Raw genomic sequence first — 13620 nt, 5'->3', positions numbered from 1 at the left:
CTTACCTAAATTATCATAAATATGGAATACAGTAAAAAAGTATTATGGTTTAAGTTCTTTTGTAAAGCTTGAGAACACTTTTTTGTCAGCCCCATATGTTCAATACATCTGAGACTTTATTTTGAACATCCTAATAAAAAAAGGATTTTTAAGTTGATTAAGAAAATTCCACTATAAATTACTTAAGTAAAAATAAAATATTTAGATGATTACTAAAAGAGTTCAACTATTTTAAATAATTTAAAATGTAGGTACCTTTTTTGCATAATTTGAGGTAGGAAACTTCCTAAAATATATAATCATATCTTTTAAAGTTTTTTGATGATAAAGATAGGTTTTGTTCATATTTATATTTTCTAATTTTGAATTTCTTTTTAACTGTAATGGCATTTATTAATATAGCCTTACACCTTTCATTCTAATGTTAATATATTTATATCCTAGATAATTATATGTTGATAAGATTCTTTGAGAGTTATTGGGTATCTTTATTCTGTTTGCTCATTGCATCTAACCTTTAAATTGTGATTTTTTTTTTTTTAAGCGTGCTGATGACATTATGAGTTTGGTAACAGATACCACACTTCTTGTACACTTTTTTGGAAAGAAAGGAAAAGCTGAGCTCAACTTTGAAGATTTTTATAGGTGAGCTTTATATTTGTGTTGAAAAAATGTTAACATGCTAAAGTCAGAAACACCTAGTGCAGAGAACTTCATCATAATGGGAGATACTATGTCTTCCACTTATCAGTTCCTATTCCAGTGGTTTTATTGATAAGAATGATAGGAAATTACTGAATGGTAAAAAATGTGTGGACATCTGGATTTTGATTTCCTATACATTCAGAAGGATTAGACAGGACACATTAACTCATCTCATCACTGCCCTGCAAGGGCTTTTGTTATCCCCATTTTACTGATGAGGAAGCCAAAGCGCTGAGAGGCCGAAAGCCATCTGTTACACCAACACTCTCCATTTCTCTTGTTCATTCTTCATACATTCTTGTCATAGATTCATGGACAACCTCCAAACAGAAGTCTTAGAAATAGAATTCCTTTCCTACTCTAATGGAATGAATACCATCAGCGAAGAAGATTTTGCTCATATTCTTTTACGATATACAAATGTGGAAAATACTTCCGTATTTTTGGAAAATGTGCGTTACAATATAGCTGAAGAAAAGGTATTTAATCCCCTATTTTCACTTTATTACATATTGTAATTATATAAATATGTAAATATATGTTTATAAATATATTTTCCTTTGTTCTTTTGCTCTGTGCATTAATAGATACTTCCGATATTTTTTTTTCCTATGTGTCCTAAGTTTTCTGGCTAAATTTTAAAAATGGCTTAATTTAAAATTCTGGGTAGGTATTCATATTTTTGTTAGATATGCTAAAAACTCGTAAGCTTGTTAACGGTTGCTTTATTCAAATTACAAATATCATTTTTCAAGAGAATTCTGCTGAACTATATGCTTTGACTTCTATATAAACATTACCTCATACAAAGCAGTTTATATTGTCATCAGTCACACTTGATTCATTTCTATAACATCCTTAGTAAAAGGTCATTTGAAGATGGCCATTGATGAGTGAATGATCTTATCAGCAGTTGAAGTGAGGTTTTTCAAAGAGTTTGGATGGCATGAATGGTTAAGGACCTGGAACAACTGGTTGTCTATTTGTTTAGTGGCAAGTGTTTTGTCAGCAATTCTGTGCAGTTGTGCATTATCTAGTGGCATTTGAATGCATCGTTGCAACCACATAGAACTGGTGTTACAAGCACCCCTTCAAGCATGGGATGTTTTGGATATATTGCCTTCTATTTGTGTTTGTAGAAGGATCAAGGTAATCTATCCAAGAAAGACTTGCAAATAGTTTGACTTTGTTTAAAATGGATACCTGGTGACAGTGCTAACAATTCTCCAGGAGAAAAAAGGACTTGATGTATTTGGCCATTAGTTTTACATAATCTCTCAATTAGGGGCCTTTTATCAGTTTTACATGCTAAACTGAATTTTTTTTTATTCATAGACACTTCCCTAAAAATAAATATTGAAATTATACTATGTCAAATTACTAGGGTATTTTTAGGGTCTTAAAGAATCCTGCAGTGCTGAGGAAGGTAAGGGAAACCTGATCCTGACTTGGGCCCTTTCACATTGCTGCTGACCAGTAAATGGTATCTTTGAAAACAAAACAAACAACAACAACAACAACAAAAACAACAACAACAGTGAATCTCTCCAATGATGTCCCAGATTTGATGATCAAAACCCTTTGAGAGTGCTAGACGGTTAACTGTAATATGATGAACTTTGGCAATGGGGGAAAGATCCCGGGATGTGAGAACCAGAAAGCATCTTAAAGCAATCACCTATTCAATCCCCTCCTTGAACAGTCAAGAAAACTGAGGCTCAAACTGGTGAGGGCACTTGCTAGTTAGGGAGGAATGAACAGTGGAGACCTTATGATTTCCCAGTCTAGTGACTTAACAATCACTGCACCAGGCCCCTAGTAATGTATATATTGATACACTTGATGGTGTCCCCAGATTCCTTAGACTCTGCATTTTTCTTCATTCTTTTTTCTTTCTGCTCTTCAGATTGAATAATTTCAATTGTTCTGTCTTTAAATTCATTGTCTCTTTCTTCTACCCTCTCAAATCTACTGTTGAACCTCTAGTCAGTTTTTCATTTCTGTTACTTAAACTTTTCAGCTCCAGAATTTCTTTTGTTTGTTTCTTCTTTTACAATTTCTGTTTCATTATTTCCTGATTTCCTTTAGTTCTTTGTTCATGGTTTCCTTTAGCTCTTTTGAGCATATTTAGGACAATTTGTACAAAGTCTTTTTCTTTTTATTCCAGTGTCTGAACTTCCTCAGGAATGGTTTCTGTTGACTTACTTTTTCTAATTCTTCATACTCATTGTAATATTTGCTAAAAACTAAACATTTAAATATTATAATGTAGTAACTCTGGAAATGAGATTCTTTTCCACAGTACATTTGTATTCTTTGTCATGTACATTTGCTAATAATTATGTTCCATTGTCTTAGTGGTTAGCCAGAGAACTGATATAAGCTTTCTTAAATGCCCAGATCCAGGAAGAAAATAATATAGTATTCTCCATGAAAGTATTGACATTTACTAGGGTATACTTACAATTTGCTTTAAAAATATCCCATCCTCCTGTTTTTCACTTTTACTAGCAATTAGCATGTCACCCTGAGACAGAGACTGTTGCTGTGGCATCTGGTCGCAGCATACACTGATTCAGAGCCCGAGCAGTGGCCAGTTTCCCTGGCAACAAGCTCTCCACAGCAGGACTAACCCCTCTGGCTCGTCTCCCTAATTGACTGGAATGGTCCTCTCTGGAAAAATGACAGGTGGGGTTGGGTCACAAGCCGAATTCAGGCTTGGAATAGCCAACCCTGAATGTAAGAAAAAAGAGAAAGAAAATGTGAAGGGAAAAGACAGTGATGATGCGCCTTGAAAATAAAGAGGGATTGTAACTAAAGTGGGAATAATGTATATGAAACTTTGTTCTTATTTTGATAATAAATTGATAATAAATATTATCTTGATAATAAACCACTTAGTCAGTAGTTGGCTTGTATGAAAATAGACTCTTCTGGTTCTGTCCCTAGCTTTCCAGTGCAGCCTTGTTAGTATGCCTCCCCCTACATTCAGGTCAGAATTGGTTAGGCCTAAGCTCTTAGCCCTCTGCTCTTTCGGTTTACTTTTCCTTTCAGTCACGTTAATTTACTGAGTAGAGCACATTAATTAAATGAAGCTCTTGTTGCCCAAATTTGTATTATCTGAAATATGTGGTATTTATTTTTAATAACTTTCCTATTTAAGTCAAGTAATAGGGGTGGCACTAATCGTAGCTTACATAAATGACATTCCAGAGTCCTGTCCATGACCCCACACCAAGCCCAGCATCAGGCCTCCAGAGCTGTATGTCCAGTCACCGTGCTTCCTCCTGCTGTGCTGGCCTGCCCTCGCGGCAGGAGCAAGTGAAAATACACTCCTGTTGGCTTATTTTCATTGTCACCATAAAGATAGTGATGACCATCATACAGTGTTAAATTATATTTCATGAGTATTTGTACGGTGGCAACTTTTAGGTGTCTATTTAAAACTCTTCGTTTTCCCTTCATCATCATCTTTACTTTCAGGGTTTAAAAAATTGAGGCCTGCAATGCAAGAGTTTTCAAAATAGAAGCTTTTCTATCCATTTTGATTGTAGCAATTTTTTGGAACTTTGTGCTGATATGAGAATATTTTTAAAATATTTTCAACTAACATTCCTAATGGTAGCAGCACTGCCAAGTAGAAAAAAATCTGAATGAATTTTTACATTCCATCTGGAGAAAGGTTTCAGAATATGCCCTAGAAATGTTCACTTGCAAGATATATTGCACATGCTTAGTCTGTTTCTTTCTAATAAGTGTGGGTACTTATTTTAATAAATTTGGCCACACTAAAATCTATTTACATATATTCTCTCAATATAGGGCATCACATTTGATGAATTCAGGTCATTTTTCCAGTTTTTGAACAACCTAGAAGATTTTGCAATAGCCTTGAATATGTACAACTTTGCAAGTCGTTCAATAGGGCAAGGTAAGTAATAATCTTTCAAAAATTAAAAGCAGGAAATAACCTTGCATTGTTTCAAAGACTTTGACATCAAAATAATTAGATATAATAGCATATTAGCCATAAGTTGCCTGGAAATTTGTTGTGTCCTTCAGTGGGAAATCTGTTTTCCCTAAGCAGAGTTTAGGGAAATAGGCTAAATATCTGTATATGTCATATACAGATGATGTATTATAGAATCATACGCCTAAAACCTATATAATCTTATTAACCAATCTCACCCCAATAAGTTCAATAAATAAATAAAAATGTTATTGCCCTTCATTTCTTACTATGGGGGAAAGCTATTGATGTAAAAGTTCAAAGAGAAAGACACCTCATGACATTGAAGGTTGTGTTTCTACTTGTAGAAGAGCCAGCTAGTCGTGCCTCAGCATCATCACAGGATGATGCCTATCACCCACAATCCCTGTGGCTCAGAAACCTGAATTTAGCCAACAAAGGCCCCCTCTTAGCTATGGACTCACATTAACCATGTTTTAAGAATGGTTTGTAAAATTGAATGTCAGTTTTGCAAAAAAAAAAAAAAAAAATTCAACTGTCATGGACCTCAGTGCTGGTGACCTCAGAACAAGCTCTTTCTTTCTCTGTAGGTACAAGTTAAGTCCCTTTCTAGAATTCTATGGCCATAACTACTTTCCCTTCTTCCCTCATGGCAATATCCTTTCTAAATATTCTTGCCGTACAAGGACTTTCTGTTCATGTGTTTAAGATGATTTGACCTGTGTCTGTCATAATCCATTTTCCAATTGTAGTCTAAGGGGACAGAACTTTGCCAAGCTCCAGGGAGAAGCCAAACTGCAATCCATGAGCGCTAATGATAATTATCTCTCTCCCAAAAACATGGAGAGTGAGTCCCTCAGATGGCTTCACTAATTTATTCAATGAAGAAGAAAAACCTGAAACTTTGTCATTTTATCTTTGGTCTGTTCCAGATGTTCAAATAGGGTATCTTCTTAATTGAACCCATTTTCATGAAGGAACCCAGCCATTCCAGACTAGCATTTACTACCATGATAAAACTACTAATCAGCCACCAAAGAAAAAAAAAGTCTGGTTCAGAATGCACAGTTACTGTTTCACTTTGTGGAAGTGGGAACTGGAAAAAATCAATTGTGTACTCTTGCAGGGGCTAGGAATATATCTCTTTACTTTCTGTTGTCACTACTAGCACCTTGATTCAGGTCATTATTACCTCTTCCAAGGACCTGGTGTTCCTGCCAATACCCACATCCCTCTCTGATATTTCCTACGCAACTCACAGAATAATCTTTCGAAAACACAGACTAGCCTTTCTCCGACATGCCTGCCATGGAAAATTCTCTAGTTCCCCAGCTGCCTGTCCAAGAACATACAGGTTCCTCACTTCAAAGTCCCTGCACAGAGCTTCTCCAGCTCTTACACGTCCAGACTCTCCTGGTTCTTTACACCCTCCTGTCCCCTCCATCCTTTGTGCATGTCATCTCATCTGCCATTTCTCTCATCTCTGCAAGCTGAAATCTTCTCTCCTGGGGGTTCAGCTCAGATACAGAATCGCAGCTTTTCCTAATCACTGCGCTCTCCTTTCCCTACTCCGCGCTACAGACAGAAGTAATCACTCATTTCCAAATTGTCACAGTGCTTTGTTGGTACTTTTGTGCAGTCCTGTGTATGGTTACTTGGGCAGATGGCTCATCTATCGGAACTGTAAGAGAACTTACCATCTTAGTAACCTCCAAACTCTCTGTCACTGATAGTGAGTGTTCATTAAACAGTCACTGACTATGAATGCATTATTAAACTAAAATATAGTTACTCTTGGTCCTTTAAATTAAAACTACAAAAGTTGGATTAAAAAGATGTGGTACTTTTACACCATGGGATTATATGTAGCTGTAAAACAGAAGGCTCTCTTACCCTTTGAGACAGCCTGGAGGGACCTGGAGAGTATTATGCTAAGCAAAATAAGCCAGACAGAGAAAGAATAGTATCACCTGATCTCACTCATACATGGAATCTAATGAACAAAATAAAATTATGAGCAGAATAGATCTAGAGACATAGAAGCATGGAACAGACTGACAACAGAGGGAAGGTGGGGGAAGGGTGGGGGTGGGAGTGGGTGGGATAAGATTAGCCAAAGAATTTATATGTATATATGCATTGGACACAGACAATAGTGTGGAGAAGGCCTGTGTGTGGGGGGGCTGGGGGGGGGCGGGCGTGGTAGGGGAGAGACATCTAATACTTTTAATAATAAAGATAAATTTTAAAAATTACCAAAAACTTTTATTTCCTAAAAGATAGTATGATTAATGGAAAATCATAAGATCATGAGCCATGTTTAGAAAAAAAAATATTTTATAATCTTTGTAGTAATTAATACATATTATAAGAATAATAATGGCTTACTCATTTTCTGTAACATTTATCTAGATGAATTTAAGCGTGCCGTCTATGTGGCTACTGGTCTGAAACTTTCACCACATTTAGTGAACACAGTCTTCAAGATTTTTGATGTTGACAAAGATGATCAATTAAGTTATAAAGAATTTATTGGAATTATGAAAGACAGACTCCATAGAGGATTCCGGGTAAACCTATACATTTCAAACCTATTGATACTATCTTTTTAACTGAAAGGGGGAAAAAATCCACCTAAGTTTCAGAAACAATTTATATACATTTTTCAAGATATAAACAAAATGTTATACTTGAAAAGAAAAATGTAAGGCCCCACCTACTTTCAGAAACAATTTGAAGTGATAAAAGACAATGCTTTTTTAAATATAAAATCAGTTTGAATATTAACAACTTAATTTCATAATCAAGTAGTTCAATGTCTTTATCCCAGTTTGTGGGGGCAAGTGTTGCCAAATATTTTTTTATTAATTCATCTACTCACTTGCTATCAAACTTCTTAGCATACAAAGGAATACCACTATTTCTCATTTTATATGATGCAGCTCTCCAGTAGGCAACTGAGATGCTTATTTAAGTCACCGCGTATTCAGCACTTTTAATATAGAAGTTAAAGTAAAAATATTTTTTTGTCTGTTGAACCATTCTTCCTGTTAAAATCTTACCCTGTAAAATAATATGAAAAATTCAGTGATTTTATTCTCAAGTATGTTTTAAACAATGAAATATAGCATGATCAATAAATGTTTACACATGTAGCATATTTGTAGATGGTGCCAAAACTGGGAAAAGAAAAAAATATTTCTATTAACAGCTAGAACATGCAGCTATCCCTCTTTGGTAAGAATATGCCTAAGTATTATTCATTTAAAAAGAGGAAAAGTTATATATACAATAAAATCAAGATCCATCATAGACAATGTTTTTAAACCTTTTTAATGATTTTTTAAAATCCAAGCTGCCTTGGTAACAATACTATGTACTTAACTGCCACCTGGCGGCCAGTCATTAACATTTGAAATTATGGCAAAAGGGCCTGAAAGAGCATGTATTGAAAATCATTTATTCTTCCTCAGAAATTTTAGAGTAGCAATAACAAATTAAAATATAAACTATGCTTATAAACCTCTGATGCTGCATTTTTCTCTTAAATGTTGTGTATTTTTTATTTTTTGCTTTATTTATTGCATATTTGTGGCCCCGTAGCATTTCATTGACTTTTACATTTTTTAATTCTCTGTTCACAGGGTTATAAAACAGTTCAGAAGTATCCCACTTTCAAATCCTGTCTGAAGAAGGAACTGCATAGCAGATAAGTATGTTAGCTTCTCTGTCTGAAATTGTTCAATAACAATAAAGAAAAGGTCATGATTTATTTTTCTGCTATGACATTTAGGAAATAACTAAGAGAAATACCTTTTATTTTTAATTTTTTAGGTCACTAATTCAAACTTAGAATTACTCTGTTAATCATTTTATTTTAGTAACTTTATTTTATTTGATGAATTAATCATTATAACAAAGAACTGCTTTGCCTTTATTAAATTGTGAAATAAACTGGATTTACATACTCATCTGATTGGAATTCTTTTGGAATGTCTTGATTAAAAATGACTCTGTTTAACCTGCAACTTTGTATCTGCGTAGACACAAAATAATAACTTCATATTCTACTTTTATAATGTAGAATCACTAACATCTAAGGAATATTTTTTAGGATCATGATTACCAATGTCTGCTACAATAATAGCAGCTAATTTTTATATAGTTATTTTAGGTGCTTGGCACTATTTGAGGTTTTCTTCCACGTGTAGACTCTCATTTAATCCTCACACATATCCCATTTAATGGCTGAGAAAATAGAGGCTTAATGAGTCATTTGCCAAGATAACATGCCCTAGTAAGTCACAAACCGGGTTTGAACCTCATTCTGTCTCATGGCATAGTCACCTTATTTATTATTTTCTAAACTATCCCTGTAGAATGCCATAGGTGAGGAAGGTACAGGAGGTTCATTCAATTTATTTCAACCCAAAGAAATGTCTCATACTTCTTACTGATCTCCAAAATGAGGGATTTTCTATAAGTCACCTGTACCTATAAAATTTTGGTCGATTATGGATTACAATTAAGTAGGTCTTTAATTGCAAAAATATATTTTTGCTGTTTTTCTCAAGCTGGAAACATTTATGTTTGTTATATAGCAGTATTACCAAAATTGTTCCAAGCGATATTGATGCATATTATTTTAAAAGTTTAGTCAAGTAAGTTAGAGAAATATAATAAACATAGTTAAATAGGTTCCTTTCTCCTTAGAACTTAGGGGATCTTATGCATTTGTGTCTCTAAAAGAAAATGATAGTGTTCTGTGTTTTGCAAAGTAGCTTTGAGGCCTAATGTCTTATGGGAAATCCTGGGAAATGCTGGTCTAAACTGTTTAATGGCAAGTAGGCTAATCATTCATCTGAGGTGTAAGTGTTGTGACAGCTACAAACCTTCTTCCTAATCTCTGTTTTAAAGACTTGATCCTGCCCTGTAGGAACTTAAACTGAACATTAAAAAACAGGACCATACCATTTATATGTGCACATAGGTTGTGTACTCAACTAATTTGTCATGGTGTCCCTCTGACGCTATTGATTCTAAGCTGTACTTCATAGAACCATAGACAAAAAGGACTACATTTTTTCTAGACCTTGAAAGGACTGAAGACTAGAAAAGTTACTAAACAAAACACTGAACTTTTAAATTAAAGAAAATGTTTTATGATTAAAGTCTTTTTTTTTTTTTGATCCTTATATTTCCTGTTCGGTGTTTTTATTATGTGCCTTACTGTTTCATATTATTATCATAATAATGTTTTATTAATGTCATCACCTCTAAATTTCATGCTAAATAAATATTGCTTATATTTTCAATTAGGTACTTTAAAGCAAAGTTTAAAGAATTTATCTACGTAACAAATGCAAGAAGCAGTGATTTCAGAGAAATGAAGGTCAGAAATTTGCAGAAATGAAGGAAAAGGTGAAATGCTGATTATATTTTTTCTTGAACTGGATTCTTGAATATAAGACAGATAAAATTTATCTTCTTACTAACTACAAATGCTATATATTATTAGGTTAAGCTTTTGCCTTGATTTACTGAACTTTGCACTTTTTCATTCCTTTCAGAAGTACATAGATACTTCCACTGACTATATAAGAATGTATTTTAAATATTTTAAAATTTACTACAAATTTGCCTAACTTCAAAATAATGTATGATTCCTGGAATCTAGATCATTTAAAAATGAACAATGGCATATTTTCTTTGGTTTTAGACTGTGAACTTATTTTAAGAAAGTGAATATTTCTTAAGATTTAGGTTAGGGCCTTAGAATTGTTGATAAATCCCTATTATTTATATGATGTTCAGTTACATTGAAAATGTTCTGAAAAACAAATAGAAATTAAAATACTGTACAATATGATGATTTACACTGTACTTTTATCTGTTAAAACTACTAAGTTAACAAGGTATTATTTGAGTCATGTAAAGTTTTTTGAAGTTCTTGTTTTTTGAAGAATGTCTAGTATTCTTTTATGTATACAGTAAAGAAATTTAAAATGTAGGTTTTTCCTCAAAAAAAGTCCTGTATTGGAGGTAGAATAGTGGTAGCTGTAGCATTAGTCACCGTCATTGTCATTATTGTTTTAACATGATGCTGCTCCTGATTACAGGTGGTGTATGTTAATAGCACTAGTAAAAATCATGTCTTTTTTTAATTATCTTAAGTTTTACATATGTCTCCTTTTTCCCCAATTGACCCCCCATCCCAACCATTCCACCCAGGCAAGCCCCCACCGCCCCAGTGTCTGTGCCCATTGGGCATGCTAATATGCATGCTTACAAGCCCTTTGGTTGCTCTCTAACCCCGCACCTCCATTTGTCTCTGAATCTATTTTTGTTCATCTAAAAATCATATCTTATAATTTGTAACTTATTGCTCATTGTTAATAAATGTCTATAACATTCAAATGTAAAAGACTAATATAAAATGGTTTAAGGACTTATGTAAATATTAGGTAGAAGTTAATATTTTGTTTCTTGCAAAAGGACCACCTGCAAAAGTGATAACAAATAGTAATAATGAATAATGTGATGTACTTCATTATTTCAGAGTATGTCTTAAAAGAGAAAAGAAAAACTGTTAAGAAATAACAACATTAGATTTTCACATGGAGAAAATTTGATAGTACTTAATGGAAATCTGTTCAATTGAAAAGTTTAGTTTATAAAAGATTACTATACAACCAAAGTAGAACAATAAATTTAAATTTAAATGTTAATGTATTATATGTATAAGATATATTCATTTATCTTCTTTTCCAAGATGTATTTAATGTCATTTGTACACACTCCAGCTATTGCCTTGCTTTTGCATATGAAAACAAGAAATACTGACTTTGTTTTTATGTTATTAAATGTGAAATTGATAGCTGTGCATCAGCCTATTATAATAGTAATGCTATATCCAAGAAAATGTTATTAGCATTGACCATGTATTTACCTTTTTACATTTTTCATTGATATTATTTATTACATTAATGTAGCAATGTGATTCATAAATGTGAGGATTCTGTGTAGTAAAATAATTTAATTTCACCTTCTTTCAAGTTTGATTCAATTGATTGACTAAATGAAAATGCCTATTCACTCATTTAACATATCCTGATCTATGTTACCTTACCTAAATCAACATTATTTGCTATCTAAAATAATTGAAAAATGCAGTTTACTTTTATCTTTTACTATAAGTTATATTATCTTGCATACATGGAAAAATTGCCATTTAGGAACGTCCTAAAATGTACATTAAAAACTAAATGTAGCTCATTAAAATTATTTATAATTCTGTCATTCTCCCAAGGAATACTACATGGTGATCTTTATTCATAATTGCTTATCAGAGTGAATGGATATTCATTTGTTTATAAGACTGTAGCATAATATTAAAATTGGAATAAATGAAATATTCTGGTCAATTAAAATGGAAAAGAATAGTAAATTACAATGATTCCCTACATATTATCACTCATGAACTTTAACCCTCTAATTAAAATGAGAGATAAAAAAAAAAAAAACTCTTTGGATTGTTGTCTATATCAAATGAAAAATTTTAAGTGCTTTGAAAATAGTAATATACTAAATACATTTATGCTAGTATTCTCAGAATTTCCTTCTACAAATTATTCTTTGGAAAGATGTAAAGCAACCTTACATTCTTATATTATCTGAAAATAAATATGCCTGAATCAAGAAACTTAGTACCTTGCTTTTATGTTTATCTGTGGACTAATGTCTTTTCTAAAAAATTGTCACCTCCAAACGTCGGAATTGTTTTTTGTTTACCAAACCTCCATTGGTCTCACACCCACTGCTCTCATACTACATGCCAGTGAAATTAATCACAACACTTCGTAGGTAAACAAATCACAGAGCCATAAAGCCTCTCAAAATATAAAATAGACATTGATACTTTGTATAATGTGGTCACTGGTACTGAGAAGCTTCCAGAAAATTTACATGTGACTTAACGGAGTATCAGTTTTACTTTACAGAACTGATTGCTTAAATGGCTTAAAATAACTAAACCAGCCAAAACAGGTTTGGCTCAGTGGATAGAGTGTCGACCTGCGGACTGAAAGGTCCCAGGTTCGATTCTGGTCAAAAGCATGTACCTTCGTTGCGGGCACATCCCCAGTAGGGAGTGTACAAGAAGCAGCTAATAGATGATTCTCTCTCATCGATGTTTCTAACTCTCTATCCCTCTCTCTTCCTCTCTGTAAAAAAATCAATAAAATATAAAAAATAAATAATAATAATAATTAAACCAACAGAGCCCCTTTGGTACTAATTTTGGTTCTTTTGTAGACATCATCTTATCAAGATGACTCATAAATTTACTAGTTTTCAAAATTCACTACCCTACTCTTTATAGCCATACAATAAATTAACATTTTTTATATACTGCTATTACTTCCAAAGGAAATAAAAATACCAAATTGTGTAATATTGAATAAGTATACAATAAAAATCCTATGTAATAAAGAGAGAATATGCTACAATAATTGACCATCACTCCCTCACAAAGATGGCAGCACCCACTGCCAATAAGGAGGGAATTTGCTAATTGACTGCCATGCCCTCAAAGATGGCAGCACCCAGTTCCCTCAGCTGCACCAGGGCAGTAGATGGTCTGGCTGCTCTACGCACCTACCTCTGGTCCCAGTCCCCTCAGCCCCCCAGCCACCCAGGGCCAGCCCAAGGCACAGGCAAGCCTTGGATGGCGGCTGCCCAGCTGCCCCCCTGGGTCACCCAAGGCTCAGGTAACCAGGGCTGGCCGAGGCTTGTGCTGCCGGCAGTGGCAGCAGCAGAGGTGTGATGGGGGTGTCATCTTCCCCTGATCGCAGGGTCGCCTCTCATCCCTGAGGGCTCCCGGACTAAGAGATAGGGGGCAGGCTGGGCTGAGGGAACCCCCCTCCAGTGCATGAGTTTTCATGCTC

At 34.0% G+C, this 13620-nt stretch overlaps 1 protein-coding gene across 2 annotated transcripts in view; it reads left to right on the top strand.

The window, feature by feature from the left end:
• The window catches only part of MICU3 (mitochondrial calcium uptake family member 3), a 62661-nt gene extending 50546 nt beyond the window's left edge, over positions 1-12115 (top strand). For both annotated transcript variants that reach the window (XM_084879241.1, XM_084879242.1), the window contains 6 exons: positions 545-645; positions 1013-1184; positions 4528-4636; positions 7088-7245; positions 8320-8388; positions 9995-12115. In XM_084879241.1, coding sequence (XP_084735367.1) covers positions 545-645; positions 1013-1184; positions 4528-4636; positions 7088-7245; positions 8320-8388 — 609 coding nt within the window. In that variant the 3' untranslated portion in view covers positions 9995-12115. The remainder of the gene's footprint in view (positions 1-544; positions 646-1012; positions 1185-4527; positions 4637-7087; positions 7246-8319; positions 8389-9994) is intronic.
• Positions 12116-13620: the final 1505 nt, after the last annotated feature.

The sequence above is a fragment of the Pipistrellus hanaki genome (genome assembly GCF_964339955.1).
Source record: "Pipistrellus hanaki genome assembly, chromosome: 3".
NCBI classification, from domain to species: domain Eukaryota; kingdom Metazoa; phylum Chordata; class Mammalia; order Chiroptera; family Vespertilionidae; genus Pipistrellus; species Pipistrellus hanaki.
Note: the sequence above shows the minus strand (reverse complement) of the source record. Positions and strands in the feature narration are given on the sequence as shown.